This window comes from Dermacentor silvarum, chromosome 1 (genome assembly GCF_013339745.2).
Source record: "Dermacentor silvarum isolate Dsil-2018 chromosome 1, BIME_Dsil_1.4, whole genome shotgun sequence".
In the NCBI taxonomy this organism is placed as follows: Eukaryota; Metazoa; Arthropoda; class Arachnida; order Ixodida; family Ixodidae; genus Dermacentor; species Dermacentor silvarum.
The window spans coordinates 443,856,694-443,878,656 of record NC_051154.1 but is presented as its reverse complement, the minus strand read 5'-3'; the positions used below and the strand labels follow the sequence as shown (position 1 = coordinate 443,878,656).

Sequence of the window (21,963 nt, the reverse complement as noted above, 5' to 3'; positions counted from 1 at the left end):
GTATTCAGGCAAGGAGAGAAGAAGAAGAAGAGGCTTTTCGTTTTTGGGGTCAGCCATCTTGCCCCACGAATGCCCAATGAAAGTGTGATGATGTACGTTGAGGACATGACGCGCCTCTTTCGTCGAGATGACCCGGACATGGCAGAAGATAGGAAGCTCCGCCACTTAATGCCAGGGGTCAAGGAGCAGCTTTTCGCTGGCCTTGTTCGGAGTCCCCCGACGACTGTGGCCGAGTGCTTAACGGAAGCCACGACAATGGAAAAAGTGCTTTAGCAGCGTTCAGCAGTGGACGACCGGCAAATCAGCGTCGCGTCATCGATGGATCAGATCGGAGCTGCCGGAGCTAGCATCAACATCGACTCCCTCTGCGACCTCATCTGATCAGTGGTATGCGACGAGCTGCAAAGAATCCACTGCCCGCCTCAACCTACTGCGGGATCCATATCCAGCCTCATCAGGAACGAGGTGCAGCATGCTCTGCAAGTCCCGCTTGCCAGGGAGGTCACACCACCTGTGCCGACGGAGCTTCGGCGCGCATCATACGCGGAAGCTGCGAGCCGGTATATACCTGCTTCTCCGCGCTTCGTCCGCCCCACACCTCACGATACACTTCCATCAGTGCAACCGATCCAGCACTTGGAGAACCGCCAACCACTTCAAAGAAAATCGGACGTCTGTCGCACACCGGACAGGCGACCACTGTGCTATCACTGTGGCGAAGCCGGACATGTATACCGTGAATGCCCGTATCGCCGCCTTGGACTTCAGGGTTTTGCCGTCGACTCTCCAAGGCCAAGATTCGGCGAAAGACCAAGAGCCATTGAGGAATACCTGTCTCAACAGCGCATGCCACTGCCCTTGCGACGGCAGTCATGGTCACCGTCGCCGAGACGATTTTCCCCAAATTCCCGGAGCTCCACAGTGGCGGCGCAGGGACGTTCACCAAGCCCTAGACGGGAAAACTAAGACAGTGACCTTCGGGGGCGAGGCCGCTGATAATCGACGCGAGCAAGGACTCCCAGCGACGCGACCAGGTGCCGGCAGTGATTCGACGACAACAACTGAACTCGGAAGCCGACTGTCTTTGGATATACCTGTGGTGCTCGACGGTCACCATGAAGTCAGTGCGTTATTGGACACAGGGGCTGATTACTCGATCGTGAGCCGAAAACTAGCGACACACCTGAAGAAAGTAGTTACGCCTTGGTACGGAACACAAATTCGTACTGCCGGCGGACATGTAGTCACCCCACTTGGTATATGCACACTCCGAGTTGGCATTCGTGGACGTACGTTTCTCTCCAGTTGCCTTGTACTTCGCGAATGTTCCCGAGACATCATCCTGGGAATCGACTTTCTACGGGAATATGGCGCTATTATCGACCTGTGGGAGCGCACCGTGACCTTGACAGAGGGAGCAGCAGACAAAGCCGACAACAGCCATCTCAGCCCGTTTCGCGTTTATGCCGACAACATCGCGTTACCCCCGCGTTCGAGTGTCCTCGTTGATGTCGTGTGTGACAAGTAACGTGATGGTGAGGCAGTCGCTGAAGGCAACATGTCGCTCTTGCTCACACTAGGTCTCTGCGCCGCTCGCATCCTCGTCACGCTTCGTGACGGACGTTCTACGCTGCTTGTGACGAATTTTAGTAATGAGCACCGTCACCTTTTTCCGTCGCACTGCCATCGCTCTCGCCTACCCCATAACAGAGACTGCTGAATGTTTTACGTCTGCATCACTGGACAATGCTCTCCAATGGACATCGGGGGCTGCGACGGCATCACTAGGCAAAGTAGACATTAATTCGACTCTACCGGAGGAACAACAAATAGCGCTGCATGAATTGCTGCTTCAGTTCCAAGAATGTTTCGCCTCGTCCTCTATGGTGCGTTAGACGCCCATCCCGAAACACCGAATCATTACGTATACCAACGTCTCGTCCATAAAACAACAGCCTTACCGAGTTTCGGCCAAAAAACGGGACGCGATACATACGCAAGTCGAAGAGATGCTTCAGGACGATGTTATACAGCCTTCCAAAAGTCCCTGGTCATCGCCGGTCGCCCTCGTGAAGAAGAAGGACGGAACGCTACGTTTCTGCGTTGACTACAGGCGGCTAAACAGCGTGACTAAAAAATATGTCTATCTACTGCCCCGCATCGATGATTCACTCGACAGACTGCGACGCGCCAAGTATTTTTCATCTATAGACTTGAAAAGCGGATACTGGCAGACTGAAGTTGATGAACGAGATCGCGAGAAAACTGCCTTTTTTACACCTGATGGCCTGTATGAATTCAAAGTGCTCCCTTTCGGCTTGTGTTCTGCACCTGCGACATTCCAGAGAATGATGGACACTGTTCTCACTGGTTTGAAGTGGCATACTTGCCTCGTTTATCTTGATGACGTCGTCGTATTTTCGGCGACCTTTGAGGAACACCTGAATCGTCTAAAGACTGTGCTGGACGCACTCAGCGCCGCTAACCTCACTCTGAAGCTAGAGAAATGCCACTTCGGTTATAAAGAACTTAAGTTTCTCGGCCATGTTGTGAGCGCGGATGGCGTTCGGCCTGACCCTGACAAGACCACCGCCGTAGCCTCGTTTCCTGTTCCCCGTGACAAGAAAGCAGTCCGTCGCTTTCTGGGGCTCTGCGCATACTATCGCCGCTTCATCGGCAATTTTTCTAGGATTGCCGAACCTCTGACTCGCCTCACACGAGGAGATGTACCATTTGGCTGGAATGAAGGGCAGGACGCGGCTTTCACCGAACTGCGGGAGCGTTTGCAGACACCACCAGTTCTTGCTCACTTTGACGAGGACGCGGATACTGAAGTCCATACCGACGCCAGCAACGTGGGTCTTGGCGCCATCATGGTCCAACACCAAGAGGGCCAAGAGCGCGTGATAGCTTACGCCAGCGGCACTATTTCACGAGCAGAAGCAAACTATTCCACCTCAGAAAATGAGTGCCTTGCAGTGGTATGGGCGACCATGAAGTTTCGGCCTTACCTATACTGTCGCCCCTTCAAAGTAGTGACCTACCACCATTCATTGTGCTGGTTGACCAATATACGAGACCCCGCTGGGCGACTCGCACGATGGAGCCTTCGTCTGCAAGAATTAGATCTGACCATCGTATACAGATCAGGCCGCAAGCACGAAGATGCGGATTCATTGTCGCGTGCACCCACCGAATTTTGTGATCCGGCCGCTGAGGATGACAGCGGATCCCTTGGGTCCCTCACCGCAACGGACTTGATCGCACGACAGCGCGCGAATGCCGAAATCCGCGCAATGATCCAAAGCTCGCTGGACGCAACTCCCCCACCTCGACGCCTTTCTCGCAGTCTCTCGTCCTTCTGCCTTCGAAGAGGTGTCCTGTATAAGAAAAACTCAAATAGCAACGGAAAACCCTACCTTCTCCTCATACCTGCTGACATGCGCGACGACATTCATCTTGTCTGCCATGACGAGCCCACATCTGGTCACTTAGGCTCCTCACGAACTCTCGCCAGAGTTCAACAGGCGTACTACTGGCCCAAACTTTCTACATCTGTAAAGCGCTACGTCAAGAGTTGTTGTGAATGTCAACGCCACAAATCCCCGCCACTAAAGCCCGCGGGGCTGCTGTAACCGATCGCACCAGCCAGGGCACTATTCGATCAAATAGGAAAGGATTTACACGGGCCTTTTCCACTATCATCAGCCGGGAACAAGTGGATCGTAGTCGCCACAGACTACTTAACCAGATACGCCGAGACAAGCGCTCTACAACGTGCTACGGCTGCCGATGTTGCCCAGTTCTTTATAGACCAGATCATTCTTCGACATGGAGCCCCGTCTTACGTGATCACTGACAGAGGCACAGCTTTCACGGCCCAGCTGATTGACGACGTATTCAAGCTAAGCTACACGAGCCATCGCAAGACCACTGCATATCATCCGCAGATCAACCGGTTGACGGAACGATTGAACAAAACCATCGTCGACATGTTATCCATGTACGCCGATGTACAATTAACACAAGACGTGGGATCAGGTTCTACCGTAGGTAACATTTGCGTACAACTCTGCCATCTAGGAGACAACGCGATTCACGCCGTTTCGTCTTGTCTATGGACGTGAGGTTCAGACCATGCTGGATGCGATGCTTCCACACGATTACGACGCACTGCTCACCCCTGACGCTGAGCAATTTACGCAGTACGCCGAAGAAGCTCGCCAATTGGCACGCCTACACATCACACAACAGCAGAGTGTAGATGCACGCCGCTACAATCTTCGCCATCGCCAAGTGGAATACCACCCGGGCGATCGAGTTTGGGTATGGACGCCGGTGCGCCGCCAGGGGTTGTCAGAGAAACTGCTCAGTCGCTACTTTGGACCCTACAAAGTGCTGCGTCGCGTTAGTGATGTGAATTACGAGGTTCTCCCGGATAGTGCCATATCGCCCCAGCGTCGAAGACACCACTCGGAGATTGTGCACGTTGTACGACTCAAACCTTATTTCGCGCGATAGTGCGACAGGGTCTCAACTTTATGACGTACTTTATTTTTATCTCCCTCACCCCCCACTTGTGCATACTTTATGTTCGTTCCCTTTATATATATATATATATATATATATATCTACAGGATGTTTCAGCGAACACTTTGAAAATTTATTTCAGGTTGCCTGTGGCTCATAGCCCAATTCTAATTAATGAGTTCGTCTACTCGAACAGGCGGGCATTACTTGCACAAAAACTTGAAATGCATAATCAACTAATTAACAAAAATTATATAATTAAGTTTTTAACTAATTACCTTATGACCCATATTGCAATTTACAAATTGCAGCCATGGCGTTCGCAAGGCGGATCCACTTGGAATTAATTCTCAGGATGACATCAGTTTCAAGAAATTAATTCCCGATCTTTGCGGAGAAATGCATTGGCTTTCCAGTTAATTTTGTGCTTCAATGCATAAAGCTACGTTTTGTTAAGAAACCAACTGGAACGCCAATGCATTTCTCCGCGAAGTTCGGGAATTAATATCTAGAAACTGGTGTCATCCTGAGAATTCGTTCCATTAAGATAAAGTAAATGTCATAGACCATGAAGGCACGCAATAACCTTCGTAAATCTTGACGGTTCTGAAATAAAAATCACTTTCTTGATGAGATAAGATGGGTGGGACACAGTTCAGAGAGCAGAGCTATTAGTGAACACATAGAAACAACAAAGGGGAAAATTGGAATCCACTGAACTGTAGCACGAAGCTATAAACGAAACCCATGCGACTTTCTCAAAGAGGAAGTTTCACAGTTGCAAACTTAGTCCGGATCTGGGGATTGAACCCAGCACCAATGCTTTTCCGGAGTGGTTGCTCTGCCATTTGAGCTAACCAGGAGGCTTGGACATATTTCAGGGTGAGGCCGAAATTATTAACAACTCGAAGTGGAGGAACACTGAATATGACAAATCAGATTTGCGGAAGTCCGCATACTGGAGGAAGTTTCATTAAAGAGAGAAATTACCATCCACCTGCTCTGTAGCATGACACTCAAAAGGTGTCTAAGGAGGGTAAGGACACACGTTGGGATAAGAGAGAGATTGTGGCCTGCTGGAGGAAATATTTGCGGGTGCGGAGTGTGGTGAAGGGTTGAAGCATGGAGGGGATTGAGGAAGGGTCTGGATTAGAACACCTGGGGAGGTATTCTGTAAAAGTACACCTAGTCGACCTCGGATCTCGAACTCACTGACCATTCCAGTTCACTCAACCTTGGACTCACGCGTACGCTTGAGGTTAAATTGCGAGTGAGATTTACATTGTTGTACTCACTCACAGAATTTGTTTGACCTGTGACCTGGCGTGGCTCCTGCTGAAGCGCACCCAGCCCAGCCAATCAGAAGTTCAACAGCAGACGAAATGGACATGTCCACTAGGTGGACTCTTACAGAATACCTCCCCTGTTATGCTCGCCTCCACTCAAGCACTTGCATTCCCATCGCGTGCAGTACTCAGCGACAATCACTCGCGTTGACACTCACATCTATTCACGCTCGCTGACACACTCGCCGCGGTGGCTTAGCGGTTATGGTGTTGCACTGCTAAGCGCGAGGTTGCGGGATCAAATCCCGGCCGCGGCAGGCGCACTTCGATGGAGGCGAAATGCAAAAACGCCCATGTCCAAAAACGCCCATTGGAGGCACGTTAAGCATTTCCTGGTGGTCAAAATTAATCCGGAGTCTCCCACTACGGCGTGCCTCATAATCAAATCCTGGTTTTGGCACATAAAACCCCAGAATTCATTCGGTCATTCAAAGTGTGACTACTGCTTATATTCCCGGCCACTCACACAATTGGTAACTTGCATTTATATCTGTGAAAGGAGTGTTTAGATGGGTGCATTCTCGAGGAAGTACGCCGACCTATGATACAAAACCTGGACAAAGGTGTAGAAGGAGCACTATCAATGCCAGCTGGCTTAGCAGGTAAACCTTAGTTCAACTCATATTTCACAACAGTAGACTTGCCCAAATTACTCGATATGATGGCACCTTACGTTTAAAAATTTTGAATTATGGCACCTCCCATCGGGATGGCTCAGTGCTTACGCGTTTTACTGGCGAGCACGATGCCGCGGGTTTGATTGCGGGCCGCGGCGGCCGCATTTTGATGGGGACTAAATAAAAAAAAAGCACCTATGCTTAGATTTAGACACACGTTAAGGAACTCCGTGTGGTTGAAATTATTCCAGAGCCCTTATAACAGTTTGTGCAATTTTGGGACGTTAATCCTGGCAATATTTCCTTATTGCACCTACGTAAGCCCATTGTTGTTTCGTACTCGCTCAGACTCGTTCTTTTTTTCTCTTTTTGAACTGACACCGCTCCTTGTTGCAAAGATTCATTGTAGATCATGTGAAATCATCTTCGCATGTAGTTTTGTGAACTCATAATCCAACAGAATGGCCTGATACACACTCACCTAATCTCACTCAGACTCGTGCTACAGTCGAACCCGGATATATCGAACTAGATGGGGATCGCGAAATAGTTGGATAAATGGGTAATTCGATGTGGCGAACAATAAATAACAATAATAATGTGAAGGAGATTTTACAGTTGTTCGATATACACAATAACTCGTTATATGTGGGTGCCATATATCCGGGTTCAACTGTATTTACAATTTACTGTGGGACTCTGACTCAGATTCATAGCCAATGAGCATCATCTGGACTCACTGATTAACGCTCTATCTTACTCACCTCGACTCACTCACAATACTGATACTTGAAGTCACCGCGGCTAACTAACTACCGGACTCGAATCCCTAGGTCTCATTCGGGCTCACTTTAGAGTCAGTTTCGCAGATTGGTGTGAGTCTCCGTGAGTCAACTCATTAGTTTCAGTGCCGACGAAGTCGTGTTAACCCTGATTTTTATGCAGCTAAAAACCAATGACGCGCAATAATCGCAGCGCTTAGATCTCGTCGCCTTCTGTGATGTGTGAAGGCTTGATGAAAAAGGTTTATTCAGCGTGCCAATCTATAAGTTGAAAGATATAACTCTTCGTCCGCTACTAGCATATGTTTGACAGTGCCGGAACAATGTACGCTTCGCCATGGCGAATGCACGAAATGCGACGGGCCGAAATTATCCTGTTGAATCACAGATGTTCGGCCTTAAGTGAAACAATGAACTAATTACCTTCCTATTCATTGTTATGCATAATTCTACTGCACATGCATTGTGCTTTGATGGTGCACGTTAACGCGAAAAGTTAACAGCGAATGGAGGAGTCAAACACGTTATAGGCATTGCACAGGTACAGCGAAGTTCGAGCAACTTTCTTGAAGCACTTAATGAAATGCTCTAATGCTGTTCATCTTCTTCACGGCGGTTTGCTGCATAGCGATTACGTGCCTGCCCGGCAAAACGGAAATGCGCGGAGACCCCCGCCACGCGACCCACGTCCCACGTGACCACGGGAGTTACACTGTCTCCGAGGTAGGCCTAGTTTTTATTACATCATCAGCGGGATCGGCCCACTTTACAATTCCACTGGCGTGAGGATCGGCCCACGTTACTCGACGAGAAACCGACCGAGAATACGCGCGAAATTTTGGGAAATAAAGCATAGAAAGTTTCCCTTCAATAAAATAACTGCGGGTGACGGTGTATATTTGTTGCGGTGAGGATATTTAGGTACATTGTTGTTTCACTGCGGAAGAAGGTAGAGAACACAGCAGGCAACCGACACATCGGGGGCGGTAGTCCAGATGGCTATATATAAGCAGATTCAGTGTTGGTGGCGGCGGCAGGCAGCATCAGCAGTTATCAAATTCCGGGAGGGTTCTAGAAGAAAGCTTCACTGTAAAAAATGTGGTTCGATCAATGCTTCCACAAAGGCAATGAGCTCTGAATGCGTTGAAGTCAGCACGTGTAAAATTTAGACTTCCTTGCCAGTTGACCATGACAGGATAATCACTGCAACTTATTGGTAGACCTGAGTGGAAGGGCCATCGGTGTAAATGTGGCTTTGGTAAGAGTAGCAACCATACAAGATGTGCAATAAGTTGCGCAAAAATTAGCGTTGCATAGAACCTCCGTAGCTAGTGATAGAGTTCTCCTTAATAGCGTATTATGTTCTGCTTTCTATTGACCAATGCCGAAAGAGAAATGTGGAAAAGTACTCACCGAATAGGTGTAGACCGTCAGCTGAAAAAAAAAATAAAATTCGCTAATGAACCACCACATGTATGAACTAATAATGTAGCAGGCCTTGCAGCGAATATTTTCAGTAATTTTTACGAACAGTTTTAGCGAAGAGAAAGAGCTCCATAAAACAAGATTGAATATCACTGTCAATAATTTCATTTGCTGTAAGTAGCTCATAATAATTTATGTTTCACCTGTTCACAGTTTCTATATACGACAATACCCACTGTGGTTGCTTAGTGGCTATGGTGTTGGTGGACTGCTAAGCACGGGTTCGCGGGATCGAGTCCCGGTCACAACGGCCGCATTTCGATGGGGGCGAAATGTGAAAACACTCGTGTACTTAGATTTACGTGAACGTTAAAGAACCCCAGGCGGTCCAAAATATTCCGGAGTCCCCCACTATGGCGTGCCTCATAATCATATCGTGGTATCGGGAAGTATAACCGCATAATGTAATTTTTTTACATACGACCAAATTGGACTGTAGCTTTAACATGTAAACGAAGCAGTATGGTGTATAAAAATCCGGCAGATACACTTAAGACTGCTTATATGTGGGAATGCGAAAACATAGTCCCTTTTGTGAAACATTTAGTCAGCCAGATGGCTGCGATGTGTGCAATAACGCACGCACTAGGCACAGCTTCAGTCAGCAAGAACCGTGGAGCCGCCGTCGGAAAAGCGTGCTCGTCTTGCACTCCGGAGTGCCGGGTTCGACTCCCACCCAGACCGGAATCTGCCAAATATTGACACGCGTGCTCTACAGGCAGACGACGACGACAATGGGGGCATTAGCGGACTCTGTCTAGTGGGTCAGTGGGATTCTAGAGGAAGAAGACGTGTCTCTGTTCTGTTTTGTTGGAACAGGTCGTCCTGTGCTGTTCTTGAAGAACGTCTCCCTGTCTTCTGTTCGCATTGTACCGCGACACTGGTGGAGGTGCTGGGTATTGACAGCGCCTGATGCCCGGACTCCTTCTGGGAGTCGTTCATCTAGCCCGGACGCATTGTCACCAGTTACGACACCCGTGCATCACTTCAGTCGTCGACTGCTAGGCCTTGCCGCGGAGTTCTCCCCTCTCAACCACCTCACAGGAGATCCACACATCGGGCAATGGCCGAAACCAGCCCACCGCTAGCACCCCAAAGCAGCGGGTCTCCCAGCCCGCAACAGGTAACCGTTCTTCATCCGCTGGTCCCCGATCGCTATCGCGGTGCAGCCTTCGAAGACATTGAAGACTGGCTTGACAAGTATGACCGCGTCGCACAGATTAACCAGTGGACAGAGCAGCAGAAGCACTCTTACGTCTATTTCGCCCTTGACGACAGTGGCCGTACTTGGTACGAGAACCGCGAAGCTGCCTAACGACATGGAATGACTTTCGGCAGAAATTCACAGATACATTTGCAAGCGCCAACCGACGCGACCGCGCCCAGCAGTTGATGGAGCTACGGGTGCAACAACCCAATGAGTCGGTCACAATGTTTGCCGAAGACATGGCCCGTCTCTTTCGTAGAGCCGACCCGAACATGACCGAGGATAGAAAGGTGCGCTACCTCATGCGAGGTGTAAAAGAGCAGTTGTTCGCGGGGCTTGTGCGAAATCATCCAGTCACCGTCGCTGATTTTATCAAAGAGGCTGCGGCTATTGAGCGCGCTCTTCATCAACGGTGCAGGCAGTACGATCGACTGTGCAACAACACCGCAATCAATGCCGCCGCATTGACTCCACAGTATCAGAGCTCCTTGCGGGAAATGATCAGAGAGGTCGTCAGAGAAGAACTTCACAGAATTATGACACCGACAGTGGATAGACCCGTCACGTCAATCGCCGAAGTGGTTCGCGACGAAATCAGGCAGGCGTTCCCGGCTGCCGATCTTCAAGACCAACAGCGTCCCATGAGTTACGCCGCCGCCGTCCGATGTCCCCCACCCGCTACAGCCACACCGCCGTACCACCAGCTTCCGACAGCCGCTCCTTGGTCGCCGCCACAAGAGGAGGCTTTGAGGCGCGCACCCGTGATGCCGATGCAGTCATACCGCCAGCCATCATTCGCCGCGCCGTGGACCACGCCGCAAAATGACCCTACGAGACGGCCACAATATCGGAGATCCGACGCGTGGCGCACCGCCGATAACCACCCTCTCTGTTTTAACTGCGGGGGTGCCGGCCATATTTCGCGCCATTGCTGGCATCGCGACTCATCATTTCGCCCTCTTCGTCCGTGGTCTGATTTTCGACGTGCAAATGACGACTCCATGCTACGGCGTGATGACGCTGCTTTTCCTCCCATAGCGCACCCAAATCAAGCATCTGCGCCCAATGATCGAACTGATTTCGGCCGTCGGTCATGCTCTCCAACCCCTCCACGCGAGCTGACTGCTGGACGCACTTTTGCTGACGTTCAAAGACGAAGGTCACCCAGTCCCCCGCCGGGGAAACTAAAGGCGGCGACCTTTGGGGGTAAGGTTGCAGGCCCGCCGCAAGACCATAAAAAGCCCCCAAACTCTCCCGCTGCAGAACGCCGAGAAGCCGATAATCACTGACCCCGAAGAAATTGTGAGCGCCGAACTTGATATTTTCGTGGATGGACAGCCGGTGACAGCGTTAGTCGACACTGGTGCCGACTTCTCTATAATGAGTCAGGAACTCGCCCTCCGGCTGAAGAAAGTACAGACGCCATGGACGGGACCTCACATAAGGACGGCAGGTGGACAATTGCTGATGCCTACTGGAAGATGTACTGCTAGGCTTAACATTGGAGATTCGTCGTTCGTGGCCGCTTCATTGTTCTTCCGTGTGCTGTAAAGCTTTGATTATTGGAATGGATTTTCTATGAGAATATGGCGCCGTAATTAACATTCCAGACCGCATGGTGACGTTTTATAAAAGCCCTCGTTTATTCATTGCTTATCGCCGCAACACAACTCCTTTCGTCTAACAGAAGACGACGTCGTAATCCCACCTCGGTCATGTATCCTTGTTTCGTGGCATGTGACGTACCGTTTCATTGCGAAGGAGTTGCCGACCAAATAACCATTTGTTGTTTACTCACGGTATCTCTGTCGCACGAGGAATTGTAAATGTCACCGACGGGCGCACGAATCAATTGCTAACAAACTTTAGCACAGAGCGGCGGCACCTTCCAAAAGGCATGGCTGTGGCTTATTTTGACGGTGTTGCGGATGTTCGCGGCTGCTGTTCACCACTCGAAGAAGCGCCTACACAAGACCCAGCTCCTGCACTTGACGTCAGCACTGTTTTGCCGCAGCACGAACGCGAACGGCTTCGTACGCTACTAGCAAGTTCAACGACTGCTTTGCGTCGACGTCAAGAGTCGATCGGACGCCTCTAACAAAGCACCGAATAATTACAGAGGATACGGCAAGACCAATTCACCAAAATCCTTACCGTGTGGCTCCCAGAGAACGTGAAGCCATACAACAACAGGTGACGAAAATGCTTGAAGACGACGTGATCCAACCATCAACGAGTCCCTGGGCATCCCCTGTAGTTCTAGTCAAGAAAAAAGATGGCAGCTTGCGTTTCTGTGTGGACTACCGAAAACTAAATCAGGTGACGAAGAAAGACGTGTACCCGCTTCCCCGTATCGACGATTCCCTCGACAGGCTTCGACACGCACGTTACTTCTCTTCCATGGACTTAAGAGCGGATATTGGCAAATTGAGGTAGACCCGAGGGACCGGAAAAAAACTGCTTTTGTGACGCCAGATGGCCTATACGAATTTAAGGTTTTGCCTTTCGGCTTGTGCTCTGCCCCTGCTACGTTCCAACGCCTCATGGATACTGTGCTTTCGGGTCTGAAGTGGAAAACCTGCTTAGTGTACCTCGACGACGTCATCGTGTTCTCCGCAACGTTCGACGAACATCTCGCACGGCTTGAAGCGGTTTTGCAGTCCATACGATCCGCCGGCCTCACCCTGAAGCCGGAGAAGTGCCACTTTGGCTTTGCGGAACTACAGTTTCTTGGCCACGTCTTCAGCCACGCCGGTGTCCGCCCAGATCCCGAAAAATTGCCGCAGTCGCACAGTTTCCCGTACCATCGATAAAAAGGCTGTCAGGCGCTTCCTCGGTCTCTGCGCCTATTACCGGCGGTTTATTGCAGCTTTTGCTCACATTGCGTCGCCGTTAACCTCGCCTCACAAGAGACGACGTTGCTTTTGTATGGGGCGACGAAGAGCAAAGTGCATTGAACGTCTTGCTGCGTCTCCAGACACCTCCAGTGCTGGCCCACTTTGATGAGACCGCTCCTACATTGCTCCACACTGATGCCAGCAATGTTGGCTTGGGAGCTGTTCTTGTGCAACGGCAGGAGGACACGGAAAGAGTGATTGCCTACGCAAGCAGAACGCTCTCATGCACAGAGGCAAATTAATCCACAACTGAGAAGGAATGCCTCGCCATGGTATGGGCGGTTATGAAATTTCGCCCATATTTGTATGGCCACCCATTCAAAGTTGTCAGCGACCACCATTCACTGTGTTGGGTTGACGAACCTTAAAGATCCTTCTGGACGATTGGCACGTTGGAGCCTAAGGCTGCAGGAATTTGACATGACAGTCACGTATAAGTCGGGGAAGCGACATACGGATGCTGACTGCCTGTCTCGATCACCGATAGAGTCGGCTTGTTCACTCGAAGAAGGTGAAACAGCATTTCTTTGTGTTCTGGACACCTCCGCCGTCGCTCAACAACGGGACGACCCTGAGTTGCTTGGTCTAGTCAATTACTTAGAAAAAAGATCTGCGAAAGCACCTAGAGTTTCGCAGAGGATTGTCATCGTTTTGTTTACGGGCCAACGTCCTTTACAAAAGAAACTTTCTTCGACCGGATCCCCCTATCTGGTCGTCATTCCTGCAGCTCTTCGTAGGGAAGTACTTCAAGCCTGTCACAACGAGGTGACTTCTGGTCACATAGGCTACACGCGAACATTGGGCAGAGTGCGTCAAAGCTACTACTGGCCGAGACTTACCACCGCCGTGAAACATCACGTTCGCACTTGCCTCGACTGCCAGAGGCGCAAGTCGCCCCCGACGAAACCAGTCGGCCTCCTACAACCTGTTCAGGTTCCACGAACAACATTTTATCAATCGGAATGGATATTTTGGGTGTACTTCCTACTTCTACAGCGGGAATCGCTTTGTTCTCGTCGCAACCGACTACCTGACACGTTACGCTTAACAAAGGCCATCCAGAGAGGCACATCAGCCGAGGTGGCGCGATTTTTTATCGAGAATGTTTGTGTTGCGACACGGTGCACCACGCGTCCGTAATAACCGACCGAGGCACCGCTTTCACAGCTGCGCTTTTAGATCACGTCTTGCTGCTAAGTGAACGGCTCATCGAAGTCAACTGCCTACCATCCACAAACCAACGGATTGACGAGCGCCTCACAAAACAATTGAAGACATGCTTTCAATCAGTGGCGTAGCCAGAAATTTTGTTCGGGGGGGCTCAGGTTTCAGCGCGGCCTCCTCCTTATAGAATTTGTCGTGGGATCAAATGCATGAATAATAACTGCATTGCCAATTTCATTGTATATTAGATGCTGCAAACGAATTATTGAACGCTATGCAGTGTCCATTAAAATATGTATGTTTCATAAAAGAACATATCCGTATGCCCCAAAAATTGTGGCAGAAATAACTGCTATCAGTGCTTCCGCGTTTTTTTTTTGCCTAATTATCAGTAAAAAACAACGCATGCACTTTAGGACTATTGACCCTTGTCGCGGAGCAGTTTGTTTTAGAGAAACGAGATGGCGCTCACGGCGGCGCGCCATACCTCTCCTCAGCGACCGCGCACGAATACGAAACCATTAACCGCTTCTACCTTGCTTCTGTGCGATCAGCTGTCGGAAATGCAACTGAGTTTTCGCTAACACACTGTGCTCCAATCATGCTAGATTGAATAATGTGGATTGAAGACGTGTGCAGTAGTTGGCTGCAAAATAGTGACTGGCATGTTAAGGATAGAATGAATCTGTGTGGCGAAGTTCGTGGACCGCTGCTGCAATTGTCCGAACGTGTTACCGGCCACTTCGTGATGTACGGCTTTCCTCGAGAATACAAAATTTACTCATCCGCCAGCCTTCTATCGCTAACCTTCAAAGACAGGGCTTCATACCCATAACTCGGCAGGAGTGAGTACCACTCGTTAAACATGACAAAGGGAGTAGCGCGCGCTTCCTGTCATAGTAAGTTTCGCGCACGTTTTCTATACACATCTGTCCTAATGGCAGGAAAACTACGCCCCTCTATCGCCGACGTATCAAGAATAAGTGAATGGACGCACACTTGAGTATATGCGCCTGTATACACACCATAAATGACGGACTACACCTATGGTGCTGCAATGGTCGAAGCTGAATGTTTCGTGAAGGTCCACAAGAGTAAGCAAGTTACTAGCTGTAATAATATTTGCTACAAGGTCTTACAATGTACAAAACAGCTACGTTGCAAGCCTTATGCGCAGCAAGAACAAATCTATCGGATTCAGAACTGAGCACACCGCGAGCGATTAGGCAGAAAATAATCAGATAGTGCCGCACGAGGAACTTCACTGATCAGAAACTAACAAGCCACTCACTGCTTCAAAATATTTGCCGCATAAGAACAAGACAAAACACACACTAATCCTGACTGAATTCATAATCGCAAAGCTTGAAATGCTATTTAGCCCCGCTTTTAGAAGCACCATACACTGCTTGCGCCGTTTGGACATAGCTTAATCAGCTCCGAAAGCGCTTTTGCAGTTCTCTGAAGCTGCAGGTGATCAAAGCTTCGTGTCGTCCACACTAGTCACGTCTACGATTCTCCGAAAAAAGAGGTTTCTAAGCCGCGCCGGCGTCATACATTCCATTGTAACAAGGAGGCAACGGAGGCAGTGAGGAAGCAATAGACGCGTCCCCACGTGATCAAACACGGCAGCGCCCACGGGATCGCCGCGAAATGGCCAAAATCAGTTCGAAACCAGCAAATCACTGCATGCAGCTTATATGAAAAACGTAAAGGCCATGAAATGAATAAGTTGAGGACAAATATTTTGATGAATCTTTGTCATTCAAGAACCTTGTTTACATTTTTCTACATGTGCAACGGCCAGGAAGAAACCTCAATGATGCTATCCCTCGTTGCAGTCGATTGCGCAGGAGCAGCTGTAATTCGTCGTGTATTGTAATTACACCGAGATAATACTCGCAGCAGTGAGTAGAAATAAAAAGTGGGAGTTCTGCTAAATATATTAGAAATGCGAAGATAGAATAGAATATACAAATGCGAAGATAAAGCTCGCTAAAGGGCAAAAAAAGAGTCGCTGGAAACAAAGTTCACTGCTTGTATACACAAAACCTTGCAATAATATTTAAGAATACGTATGAGTCTCCAATAAAGCTACGTATTTAAGCGAACGTCAGTGTATATAATGCGTCAAATAAGACAAAGAAACATGTTGCTCAGTCACAGATAGTAAACTTTGCGCACAGAAAGACAGATGATCTATGCAAGAACACAACTATGATCGCAGAAATCGTGATATTTACTTGGGCCATGCAGCGGTCGCGACAGTGCCATGTGGGTAGAATAATGAAGGAATAATGCATAAATCATTACTAAAATGTCTAATTTAACTGCCTGCACAACGCCAACAATTATCTGCACCCAAAATAAAGGTGGGTATTCCTTCGTTTCAAAAAAAAATAAAAGCAGGTAGCTCAAAAGGAAAGAAAAGGACAAACGAAGGCCACAGATGATGCGGTAAGTTGAACTACCCAATATCGAGTGTGTTTTTGGCGAACGGCGCGTGGGCCGGGCTTTCAATGAGCAAGGCTGGTCAAAATTGGTTATTGGTATCCTCGTAATTTTCTATTCGCGTGATAATTGTGATCATGATGTTAACTGCTAGAATAAATGGCGAAAATTTCTGTGGTTTTAAAAGCTAATGAACGGTCATACGTTTTCATAATTAAAAAGTTATGGACCTGAAGGAACATTGCTTTTACTTGCATTGATTTTGCTGCTTCGCTATCTAAAGGACAAACTTCTCACGGCGGGAAAGTTGAGCGAAGCGGTCAATGACTTCGGACACGCTGATGCCGACGTCTCTGTCGGTGTATAGAACGCAGCCCCTAACCATGCGTTCCACAGACATTGTAGAGCGCAAGTAGTTTTTAGTAAACTATTGTTAACAAAATATTCTCTTTGCTGGCAGTGGTCACTGGAAGGGTGACTAGAAGCTGCAGCAGTATTTACACATTTACATAGAACCTGCTGTCGCAGTGAGAGATGGGCATCTATTCCGGTGCTAAAACCTGAAACACTCCCTTGATGTCGTTGGCATACTGTTTAGGTACCTTGCAAGAACAGCAAGCTGTTCGATTCCAGCGATGTCCGTCGTTAGTCAGGAAGTATGGAGAAGCAGCCTGCTTTTGAATCTAAGCTTTCTTTGATAATGTCACCACAGATTTCTATAATTTGGTTTTGTGCGTCTAGGCTTAAATACGAGGCAATACTGGGGCAACTTTACAAATGGTTCTAAGATATGCATCTCTACAATCAGCTCGCATGCGAAGAAGCACTCTGAAAATGCCTGTATTTTCAGCAGGGGCATTGCTTAAATCCATAGGGACCTGTCCCTGCATGTGGCCACGGCGAGTCAGACCTTGTCGCCCGCAAAAAAAAAAAAAATCCTCAATAATAGGCCGTTCACTTTCTTCTGTTTTCTCACATTTTACTTTGTCTGCCCTGGTCCAGCAGATCAATCACATTGGGCACGCTTCCTGAAAATGTTTGGAGAAAATTATCAGCTGCTAGCTGACAGTCACGGTGATATTTAGTATTTTCGTGTGTGTGGGAGATTGCGAGCGTGCGCTTCCATTTATGGAACGGCTTGGACACGAGCGTTCCAGTGCGCGCATGTTGGCCCAAGTTTATAAGAACATTAACCCCATAAAGTTCTAGAACTGAAAATCTTTTAAAGCATGCCTTTGGAAATGTCAGCGCACCTTTCGCGTCAAACGTTTATGAGAACTTTATACCCATAAACTTTTGTAATGGAAATCCATGCGCTCCGTTTATTCCGCGGCCGCTGCGAGATGCCGCAACGCGCCCGCTCGCTATCGAAAAGCCGTTGAAAGGTTGTGCTCGGATGGGGCTCCTTGCGTTACGTGACTCCAGGTGCAAGGGCGTTGTCATAAAATCCAGCCCGAGTTCGCAATGTTCGTGCCGAAATGTCTTTTCAAGCGTGAAAAGGACATTGTAGACAAAATCCAGCATGATTTCCGTCGTCGGTGGTAGTTTTGGTCGGCGGTGCATGCCAGCACGAAAAAATTTCGGGGGGGGCTGAAGCCCCATCAGCCCCCCCCTGGCTACGCGCCTGCTTTCAATGTACGTGGATGTCGAACATAAAAATTGGGATGACATCCTCCCTTATTCACGTTTACATACAACACCGCGAAACAAGACGACGCGCATGACTCCGTTCAGCCATGTTCACGGCCGGGATGTACGAACGATGTTGGATGCTAGCTTCCACACGAATTTGACGACACTAGCACGGACGCCGATGTGTTACCCAACGCGCCGAAGAGGCTCGGCAGCTCGCGCGCTTGCGGATCTGCCAGCAGCAAGACTACGACGCAGGCCGCTATGATGCTCACCGTAGAACCATAACCTATGAAGTCGGCGACCTAGTGTAGGTTTGGCCACCCATACGGAAACGGGCCTCTCCGAGAAGCTGTTAAGGCGATACTTCGGCCCATATCGAGTATTGCGGCGACTCAGTGATGTCACCTACGAGGTCGTCCCTGATAGTCCCACTGTACGCGGGGCCGCCCGCACCCCCTTGAGCTTGTGCATGTTGTGCGCATGAAGCCGTATGTGAGCGAATGACTATGCGAGGGACCCTCACTTCCGCAAGTGACGTTTCCGGTCTAGCATCGGGGCGATGTTCTTTTAGGGAGGGACAAATGACACGCGTGCTCTACAGGCAGACGACGACGACGATGGGGGCATTAGCGGAACCGTCTAGTGGGTCAGTGGGATTCTTAGAGGAAGAAGACGCGTCTCTGTTCTGTTTTGTTGGAACAGGTCGTCCTGTGCTGTTCTTGAAGAACGTCTCCCTGTCTTCTGTTCGCATTGTACCGCGACAATATCATTTTCATATCCGTTAATTAACAGGAGCGTTCGTGAGAATTTTCACGTCAATTCGAGTATTTTGACGTGTTTTTACTTTTTACGCCGTCGGCCATTTTTGGTACCATCGCTCGTCACGTCGCTGATGGTACCAAATACTGATTGTCTTCTCAACCTGACTCACAAAATCAACACGCAACTTGATCGGGCTAGTTGGTGAGAGTCCCTAGTGGCAGGTAGCGCAAAATTAACAGGGGCACAAGAACAACAAAACACAAGCGTTAGCTTCCACTGAGCTTTAATGTAAAAATCGCTTACATATAAGCAGAAGAAGAAAGGAAATAAATTCACAGACGAATGTTTAATGTCGCCTGTCATACACAAAGCACCATTCAAGCAAATCCATCCAGCGTGATGATTTAACATGTGTGATTGCAACGTATGCTTCGCTTACATGAAAAAATTTAGATAGGTGGAGCGCAAGATAATTTTGTATGAATGGTGCTTTGCGCATGACACGTGGCGTTATAACGTTTATTTGTGGATTTCTTTCTTTCTTTATATTTTATGTAAGCGCTTTTCGCACCGTCAGGGTGCGGAACTCGGATACAGCGGAAGAAGCGGCGATCGCTTTCGCCACCACCACGAGCACGAACGCGGTCGCAGTCCTCACTGACTCCCAATCCGCAGTACGCAATACACGAGAGGCCAATATCGGTGGAAGCTGTCAAAATTCTGAAGAAAAAGCACTCCGCTCCCTTACACCTGCGTCACGTGGGTACCAGGGCATGAGTGGCTCGAGGGAAACGAAGCGGCACACGCCGCGGCCCGCGATCACGTCAACCGGGCTTCTCTCGCCGCCTCGCGAGACCCCCGACCGCCTGGTGACGCAACGGAAGCGTAGACAATACCCCCACGTATAACGTCATCCTCCAACACTACCGACTGGGACGCAGGGTGTACCCGCCACCTCAGCCAAACTAACCAAAGAGGAACACCGCATTCCGAAGACTCCAGAGCAAACGTACACCCATGGGATCATATGCATCGCATCCATCCGACACTGCACACCTACAACTGCCCGATATGCGTCGTGCCAGACACTCTGGCTCATTTACTACTCGAGTGCCCGTGGCGTCCCGAGCACGCCGTTATCAAGCATACAACGTCCGAAGACGTGAACCTCCTCGCCGAGACGTGGGAGGCCAGGATCTCCAGCCGGACTTGGATGACAACGACGTCTTGTTGCCAGAGCCGGGATGCTATCGCGGCCAGAGGATTCCTGGAATGAGGGACCCTCCCACCTACAGTGATCCACAGCTCAAACGCTCGGGACACTGTCTCGAAAATTAAAGTTTATTCATGATCATCAAGCGCTTTTCGCATTCAAATGCAGTTGAAGTTAGCGCTTATGTTTCGCAGTTCGTTGTTCTTGTGTCCCGGTTATGTACACTACTTGCCACCATGGAACACAAACTCAGCCTCGTCGTTGTATGAATGCTTGTTTTCACTGTGATGAACAGTTCAGAGTCAGGCAAGAATACAAGGCCTGAGCAGCCCTAACCGACGCGGCCGCTACTTGCGCAAAAATTACAACTCCTCAGAATCTTCAGCCAAAAAAGTATGCTGAAACTGCATGAGTGTCCAATTATGTGTAAGCAGACCCCCTAATTTACAGCGTAAGCTGTTATGGGCTCGTTCAAATAGCCGTTTCGGTTCGCGATGGTGTCCGCCGCCGCCGCCGCTTCCGCTGGCGGCATCCGGCAAACGTAACCGCTATCGCTGGAAATGCAAAAAAGTACCCGGTTCGCGCCGGGATCGCGCCCGCGCCCGCTGCGTGGGAGCCAGATACTCTACAACTGAGCCACGGAAGCGCTTGCTATCGGGGGCCAGACCCGAAACGAGGCCAACAGACTGCCGCGAAGACCCTGTTGTGCGTGGTGCCCAATTGGAGCTACCTGAGCCGCTCTACCAGCTTACGCTGTGACTGTGCTGCGTGTGCCGCGCAGGCCTGTGACTATTTGTTGGGGCACCTCTAAATTTCAAGTTGGCCCACCGAATTTTAAGTTGGCCCGCTTCTAAATTTTAGGTTGGCCCAACGCCAAACTTCAGTTGGCCAACCTCTAATGTAGGTTTTCCCCTGCATTTTTTTATCCCTATGGAAAATCTGTGTGATCACTTTTATTTTTATTGCGATAGAAATTATACGGACACTTCTGGAATATTTCTGCAGTTGTCCGTCACAGTTGGCGTTACCGTGATGTTCTGTATAAAGTCCAAGCATATACGTGATGTTCCGTATAAAGTCCCAACATCGTCGCCGCTTACTGTATGCTGTATGTGCGAGTGAAAGCTTGCGAGGGTCAGCCGATAATCGCGGCTCAATTTTGTGTGCACATGGGAGGAAAGCGAAGAGGAAGCGCGCCGTCTTCCGTCCCTCGCGAGGCACAGGGGGGAGGGGCTGCTGCGTACGGGGCGACCGCGCGGCGCCTTAGCTTGAAAGTGATCTGCGATGTGGACAAACTACGCGGTCTTGCGGGCCTCACCTTCAAAGCGATCGCGATTTGGACAAATTGCGCCAAGTGCTGGTAGCTTAGTTTGCGCAGTGCTTTTGATGCTTAGTTCGCGTTGAAGCGAGAGGTAGCGCGAAGGTCATTCGCTCGGTGTTGCTGTCACGCTTCCTCACCCAAGGGTTCTAACAGCGAGTTTCCGTGGTCGTCGAGTGAGACCTTTCATGTTAAGTGTGCGCGCGTGACATCGTGCGTGTTAATTCAGTTAATAAGCAAATGTTCACAATTTTATGCGGTCGATAAAACGTACATCCTTACTTCGTATAGCTGTCTACTAATTTGCTATCGCAATCGATGCTTCGCCTTTCGTGCGAAACTGCGATTTTTTTCAGTTTCAATTGTTCCTTATCGCTTATAAAGCTACCAATAATCAACATTTACAATATTCTAACGAATAAATGTCTTAACTTTGCAAATTACGCATTTTTGTGCAGATACAAGGCATTATACTTTTACGCCGTGATGGAAAGATTTTGCTGGGGTACTCACCAACGAATTCTTACGCATTAAAAGGGTCCCTAAACCTGAAGTC

General features: G+C 49.3%; 1 protein-coding gene across 1 annotated transcript in view; it reads right to left on the bottom strand.

The window, feature by feature from the left end:
• LOC119448983 (uncharacterized) overlaps positions 1-21,963 on the bottom strand; it is a 91,576-nt gene that overhangs the window by 26,125 nt on the left and 43,488 nt on the right. The window contains exon 6 of the mRNA XM_037712187.2: positions 8,689-8,709. Coding sequence (XP_037568115.2) covers positions 8,689-8,709 — 21 coding nt within the window. The remainder of the gene's footprint in view (positions 1-8,688; positions 8,710-21,963) is intronic.